Below are 15,500 nucleotides of genomic sequence, written 5' to 3' on the forward strand. Positions count from 1 at the left end.
TTTTCAACCCCCTTTTTCCCTGCTCAGTCTGAAGAAGCTTTGAATGTAATGTGGAATGTAAAATGCCATGATTTAATGAAGGCTTAAGTTTGGCAATTCTCAGAAGGAGGACCTGGTATGTACGCGGCCGCTGGAAAAGCGAAGTAGCTTAGAGAAATGCTCGGAGGGGTGACAGCTCGGAATGTCTATTTCGTATGCCATTGGCCTCATAAACTACCTTTTAGCTATAAAGATTGTTATTAACCTGTTTTAGCCCTTTCAGCAGTCCAATCAAGTAAGAGAAGCATGTGCCTGCTCTGCAGGCAGAGCACCTGTCACTTCTGCTGGATGATTAATTAAGGTGAAATTTTGATTCGTTACTGAGATGAAAGTGCACATATGGAAAATGTTAATATTCAAAGTACAATAAATATTTAGAAGTTACCAGAAACCCTTGTTTGTAGCTGCAGTTCATGTAGCAGCCACAGGTTTATAAATATGAACACTTTATAAATAAATTCGTAAGTTCCAATAAATCTGTTAAATTTTATGTTTCTAACAGGGAAGTTAGTGTTAGATGAGAATAATTCCTAAAATATGATTTTCAGTGGAAATTGCTGCTGAGAACAGCAATAGGAGGAGAACAGCTGGGAACAAGGTAACAGAGTAGACACTTTACAGGCACTGATATTTGTCCCAACACAGAGGAATGAAATGGTTCTAGAGAGGCTCATGGAGTACTGCTTCTTGGGCTGACAATAAATGTTGTATGTAGCTGTATAGCTAAAAGATCTGTGCCTGCTCTGATAATAATAAATAACACAGATAATAATAAATTATACAGAGTTTAAGAACATGTATTTGCTCAGCCTGTTCACTGTGCTGGGTGGTCACCTGGTAAGTATCGGTGAGTACTTGCTTTATTACAGCATCTGTAAGTGCCAGTGTTTTTGGTGCTGTACTTCAGTGCCTATGCGTGTGCTGAAACCGTGTCTCCTGCTTCTCATGAAGGTGTCTTTGCCTGGGTGGACATGTTACTCCCTAGTTTTTCCCAAGCTGAAATATGCTGCAAGGAAGGATAACACATAGGCTGTGGAAAAGTACAGTGGTTTAAGGCTTCCAGCAGCAAACAAGTCGGTGTTGCTGTTTTATGATAAAGCTCTGAGGTGTAAGCATGGCTTACGGTCCCTGCTCTGACACCATGAGTTTGCTGCCAGTCTGTCTTTGCAGCTAGGTGATCAGAGAGGCAGGGACTGGCGAACTGAAGTCGTGCTCTTCCCCTCCCTTGAATTAAGAAGTAAAGCAAGGACTGAAGGCAGCCACTGCAGTTGCTGAGTGCCAGGAGCAACAGAGGCATGCCCCAGCTCAGGCTGGAGCTGGCTGTAGGCAGAGCCCAGCCGTGATCCTCTACCTGCTCTCCACAAAACCTGCCAGCTGGATCACTGTCGTGCAGCCTCTCAGCTATGTGGAAGCCTAATGTGAAATGTTATGTTTTTTTTCATGCTACCTGAGTAGTACATGTGATGTAAAAATCTTTATGGAGTGAAAAACCTGCTGGAACAAATACTGGAAATGCTTATTTAGCTGTAAAAAAAAAAAAAAAAAAAAAGTACATATATGTAGGCTGCTTAATGTTTTAATAAAAACATCCTTTTGTAACTTCTCATTCTCATATAGTAACTACTTCTTGGGGGAAATTCTACAACTTAGTTTTCCAGTTCAGTAAAATACTAAGTGTGCCCTGTCTACATGAAGTATCTTAATCCATGTTCATGGATTTACATTTAAAAAAACCCAAACACCTCATTTAAAAAAAAAAAAAAAAAAAAAAAAAACCTCCCTTCTAGGTCCTTCTAGGTCAATGGCATGAAAGTGAATTTGGCATTGTACTGACTTGGTTGTTAAACAGCACATATCACACACCAGCTAAGGATGCTGCAGATGGAACGAACAGAGACTGTCACTTGGGTTCATAAACATTCCCATTTCCAGAAACAAAGAAACAAACAAACCCCCAAAAGCCATACCCTACACATTGGAGCAGCAGAGGGGTTACAGGGCCTCATGCTACTTGCACTCACATTCAGAGTGTGTTCTTAAACTGCTAGTGTGCAAAACGCCTCGTGTGAGAGTGGCTGTGTGCTTTTAATAGTTCACTTGCACCAGATTGCAGCATCTGGACAAATACTTCCCCATTGCATTTAGCTGACAGCAGCATCCCTTTGTTACCAAAAGGCTGGGCTGGGCTGTGCTGCCCACCAGCTCCTTGGGGTGCTGTTGCTGTTAAGTGAATGCAGAGGGGTCTGTGGGTATGGGGAAATACGGAAACTTAACACATGAGAAAAGCAAAAATTAGTCTTAGCTCATTTTGGAAGATTCTTTGTGTAGAAACTTAAAAACCCGGTAAAGAGGGCAGGTAGGAGGGGAGAAGCAAGCTTCTGTGTTTCCTGATCATCAGCTCATCAGCAGGTGGTGGAGGGGAATGCTGTTGGAAGGACAGCATGTAACTGGAACTTCGGTATTCAGTGTGGATGTACCTTATTTTGTCCTTTCCTGGTAACCCTACACATGTTGTCCATGAGGCAATACACCGTGTCAAGCCAATTTTCTGTAGCTAACGGGTAGAACAAGAGCTTGCAATGAGCCTGTCCTCAAAGCAGTCATGTAAGTCCTTTGTGAGCAAGGAACATTTGAGCAACAGCACCTCAAAGCCCTGATCTTTATGCCACAACCACAGCTTGAGCTTGGTTAGAGTCCAAGGTGACCGATGGGAGCGAGCAAAGCTGGAGACTGCTTCAGGTCAGAAGATGCAGAAATTGAGTTAGGGGCTTGCTGTCCAGAAGAGAAAGAATACATTAGTAGGGACCTAGTCATGTAGTAGAGCTGAGGTCTTCTGAAGGCTGAGTCCTGTTCTGAGACCTCTGAAATGCCTTGCACGTTAACAGCACCTCATGGGCAGCAGTACCTGACTGACTACAGCTCCATATGTGCAGCAGTATGGGGACAATGGGAGGGACTGAAGTGAAATAGTGGATAGTGATGCCTCTGGAGCAGCATCTTCCCATTGAGATGCTTCTCTAACCACTACTTTTGAAGTCAAGGGAACCTTCAGAAGTGGCTGATGATCTGGCGTGTGTTCCTGCAAAAGGAAGGGATGGCCTTCGTTTAAAAAAAAGGCAAGCCCCAGAAATAACAGCGTAATATCAGCTGATTCCTAAGGGCTCGTCACAGAGGCAGGGAGGATACAATATGACACGAGGGCCACGTATCTTATACCCAAACTGAACCCAAACTTCTGAAAGTTACGTGGGATTTGTTGACTGATCTTAAAATTTTCCCAGTAAGGTGCATGAAAGGCTCGAATAATGTTAGCTTTGTGCCAGATCTCTAAAGAGCGTTTGAGGAAGGCAAGTGCCTGTAGACAGGTGAATGCGAGAAGAAATGAAAGCAGAAGTGATGGGTAAGCTGTTAAACAATGGAATCGAGCAGGAGCAGTATAGATGCCAGACAAGTATAGCTTTTGTAAAGATAGGTCCTGCCAAGACTTCATTCCTTGGTGAGCTTCCAGAGCACAGCTTTGCCTAGACTTTTGTAAAATGCTTGGCTTAGCGTTGATTTTCTGCCTTGATCCAGTTTTTAAGAAGAATGTACTCAGATGAACGAAAGGTCAGGTACGTGGCAGGCCTCTCGTCACCGTCTGAGGCCTTTCCTGAGTGCGGGCACACGTCGGCGCGCTCGGTGCTATTCAGTGTGCCATCAGGGATCCAGAAATATGAAACTCTGGTTGTTTTCTAGATGCAGCAGCGGGGAGAAAGCTGATGAGCAGTGGTGGGAGAAGGATGGGAATGGTGTTTGTATTGCCACGTAGAGCTGGGCCAAGCGCGGCTTGCACACAGCTGTGTCACGCAGGCAGCAGGGCTGCTGTGTGCTGAGGCACTGCTCCGGGGAGCCAGAGAGCAGGGCAGCACTGCCTCTGCCTTAACGCCGTGGGGGACCTTATGTGTGGAATAATTTAGGTTAGGAGGTGGCCATCTGGTCCCACAAACCACCTGATAATGCACGGCTCGTGTCCATGGCTCTGAATCCTCGCCCCTGCCACCAGCACGCGGTGCCCCCTCCCTGCGTGTCCCACTGGCTGGAGCTGTGCTCCCCCATCAGGGCCTGAATTCTCAGAGCCCTGCAGTCAGTACGGGTGGGATTGGGTCTAGTAACGTAAATATTAGGTGTGCTCCGGGGATGGTGATTGTCCTGTGGTTTGTGAGCTGCTTTATTTCAGCCCTGGGCGCCCAGCACAGAGACCTGGGCCCAGCAGGGAGAGCCCAGGCCGTGTCCCTGGGGTGCTGCCAGGCCCAGATCCCCCGTGCTGTGAGGAGAGGCTGCGAGAGCTGGGGCTGCTGGGCCTGGAGCAGAGGAGGCTCCGGGGGAGCTCCCCCATGGCCGTCAGTACCCGCAGGGAGGTGCGGAGAGGCCGGAGCCAGGCTCTGCTCAGCGCTGCCCAGGGCCAGGCCCAGAGGCTCCCCCTGCCCCTCAGGCAGCACTGCTGGGCCCAGGGGTGCCCCGAGAGGGGCCGGGGGCTGCTCCTGGGAGAGCTCCCCGAGCCCAGGACAAGGGGCTGGGCACCCTGCTGGGGCAGGGGGGGGACAGCAGCACCCAGGGGTGCCCCCATCCAGCCTGGGGTTGTGGATGCAGCATTCCCTGTGTGCCTCCAACTGCAGGTTTATACCCCTGTGCAGAGGAGCCCTGGAATCTGTTCCAGGATATCAGCCTCCACTCATGTTAGATTTCAGTGACTGAGCTAAGCTTTTTGCTGCTGTTCTGTCTAACCTGGAGTGAGCGTGAGCTGCCTGAGCCGCCAGAGGTCTGGGCTCTGCCTCACCTCCACCTCAATTTCCTCCCAGGGCTCATTTCCCTGCTCTCAATGCAGATTCGTTTGAATGTTTATAGCAAAGCATACTGCAAATGAGTAGCAATCTCGCTGTAGCTCCCACCCAGGAATTTTGGCCGTTCAGTCACAAATTTAGGATTTTAGTCAATCTCATGGTTCCAGTCTGATCCTTTGTGACAAGGTATTGGGACGTGAAAACTTTGCACTGAATCTTGCATCTCCTGTGCAGGGGTGGTGCAAGATGCCAGCGTGCTGCACAAGCATTGGCAGCTCTTCAATAGTCTGTGTGATCTGCCTGACCCAGCAACGGGAACAAAAGTTACTTGTCTTCTGTGCCCACTGATTCTGCTTCTGTCTGCAGTGGGAGAGCTTAAAAAACAAGCAAAGAAACCCCCACCAGCACAGGGAAAAGGATGGAGCTCCTGTTCGAGCTCTTAGGCTGGGATTGAAGATCTCGGCTCTTTTCAGGGAGTTGCTAAAATTGCCAAATTGGTTTCCATTCTCTATCCCACAACCCCCATTTCACCATGCTGCAGGTTTTTTTTCCAGAAAAGTAAATATCTCTGCAGCCAGTAGTGAGCTTGCAAGAGATGTGCTCAGAGTTTCAGCTGAGCACCTTTGAGCACTTAGAGCTCTAAGAATGAGTGACCATCTTGACGTTCTGCAAAGAGGTATTGGAGAGCCTGAACTTGGGGGTTTTTTTGGTTGTTTGCCTATTTTCTGGAGCTGGAGCGTGGGTTCGTTGGACTGGTTTCACTGTTGCTTCTTGTGGCAGCTCCAACTTGTATTCTGGGGAATACAGGTTGGATCTGGGCTCTTCTGCCGCTGCATGCTTGGTGGTCAGGTGAGGGACCGTGATCGTCTCCCAGCAGAAGATCAACAATGACCAGAGAAATACAAAAATTAATCCTGTGTTTTTATTTTCAGTGGGACTTCTCCTCTTGCATGCCTGAATGCTATGTTACATACAAACTCCCGAGGGGAAGAGGGCATTTTCTATAAGGTCCCAGGGCGGATGGGAGTGTACACTCTGAAGGTAAGTGCCTCAGCTGGGCCGTCTTGTTTGAATGCTAAGGTGACTTTTATTTGTTTAAAATATGTTGTATTAGGATAATCCTGAAGAGGGAACTGTTCCTCAGTAGCATGAATTGTAGTGCCAACTGTCCCTCCAAATGCAAGCATGGTCTCTCATGCTTGCCAGCAAGCACCTGTGTGCCGAAAATACAACCAAAGCGCTCCTTTTATTTGCAGTACCATGAATAAAACTATCAATTTGCTGATATTAATCATTAACCCAGAAATGAAAGAGTAATTAAATTTGTAATACAATTTTAGCCACATAAAGGTAACATTACCTTCACTAACCTCAATTTATATCTAGAAATTCAAAAGTCCTTTATCCTTATTCAGTTAACAGTAGGCAGAAAATACTTCACAGGAAAAAGTGAGGAGTCCTTGATTTAGCTGATTGGGTTTTTAAAGAATAATCTTTATTTGAAACTTTTTTCCCCAATTAAACTCCTAGAATGAAGCCTGCTGACACTGTTCTCAGTTCTCTGTATATTTGAAACTGATGACTGTCAGATAAGTTAGGGTTCCTCTCACTAAACACAAACCCCCTCAGTGTACGTCTCTCTGTTGGAGCTGCTTTCCTCATCTCACCCCATGCTCCATAGACAGCAGCAGTAACTTCTAAGATGAGATTCATCTTCTAAAATATTTAAAATGGAATAGAAATGTTTTAGAAGTGCCCGTTCAATTACCAAGGGAATGGACTAAGAACCACCCAGAAAAAGATGTCCTTGTGATCATCATCAAAAATGTAGCTATGTTGAATCCTGTTCTCACTGTCTTCTGCCTCCACCCTGTGAACTGGAAAGGCACAATTCCCTGAGTACTTGCACATAAGGTGACACCAAAGGTTGTCACCTGGAGCTGTGTGCTGGTGCCGGTGTGCCATCAGAGTAGAAAATCTTCAGAGCTTCCAAAATTTCCTTTGCAAGACATCCCACAAACTTTTTTGAACATTATTGTACCAAACAGAGGCTGGCATTGAAGTGAAAGTATAAAACATCATGTTGATAGGAGGATATATGTTTAAGGTAAGGACTATCAGAGACAGCCAACAATGGAGGGAAGGTAGTTGTCTTTTGGGGTCTCATTCTTACACAATTTGTTTCATTATGAAAACGGGTAAAGTTTTCTGGTTTAGGCATAAGGAATGCCGACCTTAAGTCGAGAGCAGGAAGAAGGTGTTTTGTCAGAACACTATGACTCAGGAAAAGATTGTGATATTGTAGAAGACAAGTGGTTGAGTAATTGTCTGTGAATTCTGTGTCAGGATGTGGCCAAGCCATGCTGAAAAGTTTCAAAGAACAAAGTAATTCTAGATAGGAAAAAAAGATCTCTTTTGAAAGATTGCGAGCGTGTTTTTGATGGGAGAAGTCACAGGCAGGTCCAGCGCCAGGAGCTTAAATCTAAGCAAAGTCGGATTGGAAGTGAGCAGGCATTTGAACAACAAAACCCATCAGAGCTGCTGTGGTAGCTCCATTTGTCATCCTCATGAGAACTGTAAGTTAAAACTGGTTATTTTTCTTAATTTTAAGCTTCAGCAAAGCTCCAATGTTACTTAACTCAGCATAGGAATAAGTTCATTAAATGTAATGAACTGCGTTAGGCAGGAGGCTCGACCAGCAGGTTGAGTTACTCCAGAACCCTGTTGTTTCCTGCATGTCTAAGGACACAGCAGCCTTGTTGTTGTTTTTCCCTCTTTGGGGCTCTGTGACCCAGAGGTGGTAATGTCAGTGGAGTGTCAAGAAAGCCGCCGTGACAGCCAGCCACATCGCACCATCCTCGAGTCCCCGTTCTTTGGTCCCAGTGTAATGCCAGGAGGAGGAGTTGTGAAGACGATGGGTTCCAAGAGAAATCCTTTGGGGGATCCATGATCAATGCAAGGTGCTGGCTTATCCATTAGAAAGCTTTGAGGAGCAGGGGTGGCCATTCCAGCAGAGAGAAGGAGAGCCAGGTGTCGGGTAAATCGCACTTCTTAAGAGAGAAAGCTTCTGATAAAAGCCCTGGCGAGTAAAGCAAAGTTGCACTTGCATTTTTGCTGGCTCCCTGGACCGGATTACTGTGTCATGGATCCAAGTAGGAAGGAGACTGGTAGGCTGCCAGGATCTCCCTTTAGGGTTTTTTTTTTTTTTTTTTTTTTATTTGATTGTAAAGATCTGTAAAACCGATTAGAGAACCATAACAAAGGAGTGTGTCAGTTCTGTGAAATGATGTTTAAAGGATCTGCTGTTTCTGGTGGTGGCTGCCAGGAGGTGCTTTGAAGGAGAATTCCGAAGGGCAGCAAGAAATCAAACCAAATTTTTCATTAATATTTGTTAATAAGATTTTGTTGTTGCTCTTTTTTGTCCCTTTGCTTCTAGTTCTGTTATCGAATACCTGATCTTCTACTTTACCCAAATATTGCATAATTCTAGCAGCCAGCTGCGATCCAAAGCACACCAAGCACTCCATGCCTGGGAGTGCCGAGTCTGTTCACGGTGGTGAACAGGAGCCCTTTCAAGACAGAGCCCATCAGACGTGGTTTATAGCTCTCAAAAATGTTGCTACTTTCTTGACTAAGCTGCAGAGGTTTGCTTAAGGCCACGAGGCCAGGTCTTACACAGCAGTGTGGTTTTGCCAGTAACAAGCAGGGTGGATGTGGGGGCAGCTTCAGGCACATCTGTGCTTGACAGGGGAGGGCTGTTCCAGTGTTTTACTGTCCTTTAGACACAACAGCCAAGCTGTGCATGGAGAGGTGGAAGCGCTGATAATGTTTAATCTGATTAGAAATGCTGAGATGCCATGGGGTGGCACATAGTGGCACAGGTCAGCCAGCAGCGCTCCTCTTAAAGCTACAAGATGCACGTGCTGGTAAGGATACTTTGGGTGCTTCTCCTACAGTCTGAACACTCTGGTTGGTCCCGTGGGGAAAATCAACTCCAAGCACTCTCAAATACTAAAGAATAAACCAAGTTACATGACCTTTAAATACTTGTAGCAAAAGTGCTGAATTTCTAGTAACTCCTGGTATTTCAATTCCTTGTAATATTTTCCAGTGTTTGCAAGGGATGTGTGCGCAGGATGAGCTTTCAGGGGCTGATTTTGTTTCAGGCTGTAGAGGTGTACACCAAGGTTTAATCTTGCCTGGGAGGATTCACATTTTAAGTGAGCAATTCACATATTGATGTCGATAGAGAAACTGAAGGTCATGTTGTTAATTAAAAGTCAAAGTTCTTGGGAAAAACAGCTGCCATCCTTGGAAATCCAGACCAAGGCAAACAAGCAGAACCCTCATTTTCCTCAATTTCCCCATCTTATTACTTTAAAAGTTCAAGCTGACTCTCCACAAGATTGGAGTGTTTTAATGGTCCTTCAGATAGCAGCTGGAGCCTTTCGGTGGTCGGCATCATCCCAGGAACCCTCTGTGCATCTGGTTGGTACCCCTTACATTGTTATTTATTGCTTCCCCTTTGATTATTACCCCATTGCATCAGAAAGGCCCATGACTGGATTTTCTGTTCACTGGTAGCCTGGGAAATTCCAGTCTGCAGGAATATTTCTAACGCAATATTTGGAGAAGTCTGGCCAGTTCAACTGTTACCACACATGATAAAGACAGAGCACTCCGCCTTACCAGACGCATCTATAGGACTGGTAGCTAGACGACCAGGTGGAAAACTTTAAAAGAGACATCTTGAAAAAATGAGAAAATGGGTAAATATCCCAGCTTACTAAAATCATCTTTCCAAAAGTTACGACATAAAAAAGGTTCGCAGAAAGGAGTGTGAGCATTAGGAGTAGGCAAGCTTAATTTTTATCAGCTTTGGTGACACTTGGTACAAATAGAAAGGTTTTTCTCTGCTTCTGGTGATGTCTTCTCTAGGACTGTGGTTTATAGGGAGTTCTTTATGTCCATTAATTCTGTGTCTGCACGGCCCATCGGCAAGGGGCGCACCGCAGGGCTTCGGGCAGTTGGGAAAGGGTAACAGCTACAGCTGAGGTCCCTGTTAGCAAATTTCAAGGTGCTGTCACTAATTAGCCCTAAATAGGTTAAAATTTGAATGGTGCTGATCACTAGAGGGCAGCCTGGGCTCAGGTGTGGCCGGGTGAGCAGCTGCTGGTGCTTTCTGCAGCCTCAAATCCTGTGTGAAGTGTGTTAGAGTTGGTGATTGAGGACAGAGAAGACAACTAAAGGGGTGTGCAAGGAAGGGTGTGCCTGTGAGGTGGTGATGAGGGAGGTGGAGTAGCCACGGCAGCGGGTATGGGTTTTATGTGGACTGGCAAAAGGCAGCGTGCTTCAGGGGCCGGCAGCTAAGCAGTTCTGACATAGCTCTCAAGCATAAAAATCAACAATAAGTGCTTGGTAAATAAAGCAAAATGCTCCTTTTAAGAGTTGTGTTAATTGGAGAGTTTGTCGTGCAGTGGGTAACCTGCCTGCGTGCTTGGTTTGCAGAAGGACGTTCCGGACGGGCTGAAGGAGCTCTCTGATGGCTCAGAGGAGAGCAGCGACGCGCAGTCCGACTCGCAGAGCTCCGAGAACAGCAGCAGCAGCACCAGCAGCAGCAGCAATGGGTGCACTAACAAGGACGGGAAGAAAAGCAGATGGAAAAGGAAAGGTAATTTTCCCTTTCAGGAGCCGTCTCTGGTGAAGGACGTTGAGGTTTTTGCCAATCCTTGTCCAGACAGGCCGTTACAGTAGCCTGAGGCCTGTTTTTACTGCTTGTGCTCCTGGTGAAACTCATGTCACAAGAACAGCTTCACTGTCGAGGGACCCAAAGGCATCTTTAATTAGGTGCCTGTACTTACTGCTTGGTGCAGGTCAGCAACCAGCCTGCTGTGCTTCAGACCTAGGAACAGCGGAATTGTTTTCTTTCAGGTTTTCTCTGCCATCCCCCTCCTTTCCTGAGATGACTGCACCTTTTGATTCTGGCCTCTCTTGGTGATGTTTGGATGCAGCACTGGTTAGGAGTGAGCACAGCAGCTCTGAGGTTACGGCCTGTTGTGGGAACCGAGGAGTCCCATAGGGTCTGGGCTTCAGCGCTCCTGTGCTTTGGACTCTCTTCCCTCATAAAATAAACGATGTTTAGGTATTCAATTCAATTAAATATTAAATGATTTACAACCTTAAATTATACAGTAAATTTCAGCGATGTTTTGAGGCTATCCAGATTCTGGATTTTACATGCAATGATGTATTTGGTATTGCAGGGGAGTACCAAGTGAAGGTAATGAATGCATTTCTTCTTCATCCTGATATCTTTGCCACTCTGAAGAGGCAGTGTATCTTGTTGGATATCAGGACCAGCAGAAACGAACAGCTCTCAGCCAATGCATTACAATAATTACATCATGTATTAGTAATAAACTTGAACTTCCCCCTTTTGCCTTCCTCTAGTTCCCATGCCTGTTCATTTGACAAGTATTGTATGAATTTTCATTCTTCCTTCAAAATTCTGCTCATAAATCTGCTTATCTGTTTAGATGTCACATGCTGAATTAATTAAAAAAAAAAAAAAAAAAAACCCTCAAAATATGAGGATGCAACTTACATTTGTCAGAAATTCTTTGTTCTCTCTTTCCCTGGCTGCACCTCTCCCATCTGGGTGTTCCTGCAGAGCTCTTGGTGCAGCTGCCGATGTTACAGCTTTCCCTTAAATCTGATCCTTTCCTTTTTCCTTTTCTACTCAGTCATGCACAGAATTTCCTGGCTGAAATGAAACAAAATCAAAAATGTATTTCCAGTACAGTACGATAGTCTAGTGTAAGTGATTTCCTAAAGCCACTGAAGCCTTACGATAGAGCAGTGGGGTCCACCAAACCCTTCTGTCCATGGGATGTGTGCAAGGCCTGTGGGGACCAGACCTTGTGTGGGGCTTCCCATATAGTCACAGTGCAAGCAACAACAAGAAAGGAAATTGTTAGATAGGATTTGAGCATTTAAAACACCAGGAAAGTGCGCATTAAAAAACTTAGAAGTAAAACTTGACTACAAATTCATCCTTTTAAAGGAAAGCTATAGGTAGTCTGGCTGAAATATTTGCATTTCTAACAAAGCCTCTCAAAATATAGTAAGGGCTTTCTTGGGTACATTGTCTACACCTCCAACATCATGATATTATGTAAAAATTTGAAAGAGGAACGTGAACTTGCAAGAGAAAATGTATCTTACAGTGAGATCGCAGTGCTTGTGTAGCTATATTTGTATACATCTGTATAAAAGTTTCATACCCTGTTACAGAATGGCTGAACAGCCAGGACCCTGTGTGCCTTGGGAACCAGAGGAAGAAGGAAGGGAATTTTGTAGCCTGAAATGTGCAGCAAAAGTTACCCACAACTCAAAGCAGAGAATTTGAAAATAACAGTTCCAGGACAAATACAAAAATGCAATTTTGAACTTCTTTGTTGTCTGATACCGATTTTTTTTTTAGAAATGGCATTTTGACTTCCAGCAAAAAGATCATGTTTTCATGTGCTGCAGTGCACTGGAGGTCAAGAACTCCAGTATTAGAGGTGTAATTCTGGCCAGTGGTGGTACTGGGTGTTTTCCTTCTGTTCCTCTGAGGATTGCGTTCCTTTGTCTGAGTAACTCTTAATTATTAATCAACTTGCTACATAGTGTCACGCAATGACCAGGCTTTGAGGGGAGATGGCTTTATCCTTAAGCTTCCCTTCAAGAGACTTGTGAACAACAACGTGTGTGTTTGCTGAAGCAGGGGTGGCGTTTCTGTGCATGAATTATTAGGGCTGTGGTGTACTGAGCCTCTTCCAGACCCAGGGGAGCTCCGTGGAGCCTGGATTTCACCTGTGCTAACCCGGTACTGCAGGAGTGAAAACTGAAGCACAGTCATCCTGTACATACAGCCCAGTTTAAATCCCATAAGCTGGCTGGCAGTATCTGTAGCCAAACCTTTCCGAGTCCGTGCATCCTGCCTCCTGCCCACAAGTGCACCCCGTATTTCAGCCGTTATGGGTCTGCGATGGATGCAGATGGAGGTGCCCCACCTCGGCTGGCTGCTTCTCTTACCTCTGGGTTTCAGGTCTTACATGGGGGTGAGCAGCAGTGGTGGAAGCTGCCCAACCTTTGTGGGACACACAGATGCCCTACTGGGGGGCGTTTGTTCCATCTACGCTCTGCTCTTCTCTGCAGCTCTCACCTTGGCTGCTGCAGGTGGAGCTGAGCCTGCAGTGAGCTGAGAGCACAGCTCTGAGCAGCCTGGCTGCTCACAAGCAGAGGCATCTCACTGCCTGCTGAGCACCACGTTTTGGCCATCAGGATGAGTCGTAAAGGGAAGTCTCCCCTAGGACATGTAGAGCCACTCATATTTGGTTTGAAATACTGAAACGCTGTGCACAAATAGGAGTGAGTTCCCCCAAAAAGTGAGGCTCCTCTGTGCAGGGGAATGGGTTGGAAAGCAGCGACAGGCGGTGTGTCAGAGCACCTTGTCTGGTGGTTTGTGGATCTGGAAGTCAGAATGCACCTCTGACAAATGAACCCAGTGGTTGTGTTGAGGCTTGCTGTGGCGGTGTTACCGGCGGGCAGACAGACGTGAAGCTTTGTCTGAGGTCTTGCCCTGGACAGAAGCTCGGCCTCCTCCATCGTCTTCTTGGTTCATAATAAGTTGAAGAAATGGCTACTTAGAATTCTGCATGATGCATTGGGAAAAGAAAGCGATGTTTCTGGAAATACTTAGGTCTCAGAGGCCACTTGCCAAAGATAAATTTCATGCTTCAGGATGTAAATCAGCCGTGAGTCCCTTTGCATCGAGAGGCTTCCCCGGCAAAATTAAAATTTCTCTCAACATACTGACTTACAGATTCAGCACATTTCCTCATGACACCAAGCTGAAACCCCTGGGGACTGGCTGTGGGGCTGGAGGGATAGCTCTGGGGGATCCCTTCTGCTCTGCTGGAAACAGCTGCAATTGCACATTCCTTGTGCTGCCTTCTGCTCCAGAAAAGACCCATCTCTGCCGTGTTTTGTGCCGTTTGGAAAGCCCAGGTGTATGACGACTTCTTCTGGACTTAACTTGAATGATGCACTGTGCCTTCCTGCTACAAGCAAGGAGTTAAGCTGACCGAGAGGGAAAGAATCCTGGATTTATCTGACTGCTGATGTTAACAAAGCTGACCTGAAACAGCTTTTCTTTGCAGTCAGCTTTGCTCACTTGGCTGTATTAAAAGGAAGTGCTTTCTTTCAAGTGCTGAATAACAGAAGCCACTGAACATGAAGAACATGATGGACAGCAAGACATGTTTGTTTAGTACCATACACCACGTTAGTTTTCTTTTGAGCATTAAATTGATTTTTCTTTTTTTATTTTCTTGGGAGCCACCAGGGACTTCTATCCAGAAGATGACAGGATAAAATAAGTGTTCTGGCTGGTAGGGCTCCTGCAGCAGCTCAGAATTTGAGGGCTCTGACGGGTGCTTTCTGTTACATCTCGCTGCTGTGATACGAGCTGGTACTACTTCATTCTGTGATTCTGGGATTTCTACTTCTCCCTGTTTTCAGCAGAGCAGGATGTGCCGCACATCTTAGAGCAAACCCAACATCATTACAAGCCACTGCATTTCTCTTGCTTAACCTGCATGAATTGCTTTTAAAAGCTGCAGTTGTGACTGGGCCAAAAATCTGGATAGTTTTGTAAAGGAAACAACGTGTGGAGGCTTATTCCAGAGCAAGACAACCTTGGTGCATCTGCCAGCAGCACCCGCAGCACCTGGAAGCCAGGCAGGAGAGTGAATGGAAGGCAGAGCCAGGACGCAGTGGTCATCTTCACTAAATTGATGAAGTCCAAATTAAGATTACAGCTCATACAAGCGCGTATTTACTACATTTCGGAAGGACAAGATAAAGGCACAAGCACAAAACTGGAAGGAGCTCTGGCAAGAGTGCTGCAATAGCACAGACCACGACCGAGTCAGTCCGTGGCAGCACTGCAGGAAGGGGGAGGCTGATGTGGGATGGGAATACACGGCCAGGAGAACAGCTGGTAGGGCTGGAACTGCTCTGCTGTGCAGCGAGCACTGACGATGCCTTAGCTGAAACTGTGTCTGGTTTGGGACTTCAGCAATACCGGCAAAATTCAGCTATTAGGAAAAAATAAAAAATAAAAGTGGAATGGCCCACCAAGGAGTGGATTTCAGCTCTGAGCTGACCCTGTTGAACAGTCTCTGCTTACTCCTCTGAAGGAATATCTCTGGAAAATCTGTTTCCTGATTTCAACCTATGCCTGGCGTGGATGATTTCTGATGGATAGCCACAGCCAGGTCTGGGTGTGCCGGACCGCAGGCCGTCCTGCCCGGAGCCTTTGCTTCCTTTGGAGAAGTTGGAGGTTGCTGGATGTTCCATCGACCTGCGTCTCATTTTGAGGCATTTTTCAGGTTTTTCCTGAGCATCTCAGCTCCTTAGGACTATCACAGAGTATTTCTGTGTTGAGCAGCACAGCCACTTGCCAAGGCAGTGCCAGCACGCCAGGGTCTTCCAGCAGGTCCCCGTGCATCCCCACAGGCACAGCGAAGTGTGCCATGATCCTTTTGGCCTTTGCCATTCTCTTTTTGTTGCTGTTTTTTCACTTACTCCTTC

The 15,500-nt window shown here is 46.2% G+C and overlaps 1 protein-coding gene across 2 annotated transcripts in view; it reads left to right on the forward strand.

Moving 5' to 3' along the window:
- Nucleotides 1-15,500, forward strand: part of ASXL2 (ASXL transcriptional regulator 2) — a 100,754-nt gene that overhangs the window by 32,339 nt on the left and 52,915 nt on the right. For both annotated transcript variants that reach the window (XM_084284544.1, XM_084284545.1), the window contains 2 exons: nucleotides 5,792-5,900; nucleotides 10,368-10,530. In XM_084284544.1, the coding sequence (XP_084140670.1) occupies nucleotides 5,792-5,900; nucleotides 10,368-10,530 (272 nt within the window). The remainder of the gene's footprint in view (nucleotides 1-5,791; nucleotides 5,901-10,367; nucleotides 10,531-15,500) is intronic.

The sequence above is a fragment of the Netta rufina genome (assembly GCF_964035555.1).
Source record: "Netta rufina genome assembly, chromosome: 3".
Taxonomy (NCBI): domain Eukaryota; kingdom Metazoa; phylum Chordata; class Aves; order Anseriformes; family Anatidae; genus Netta; species Netta rufina.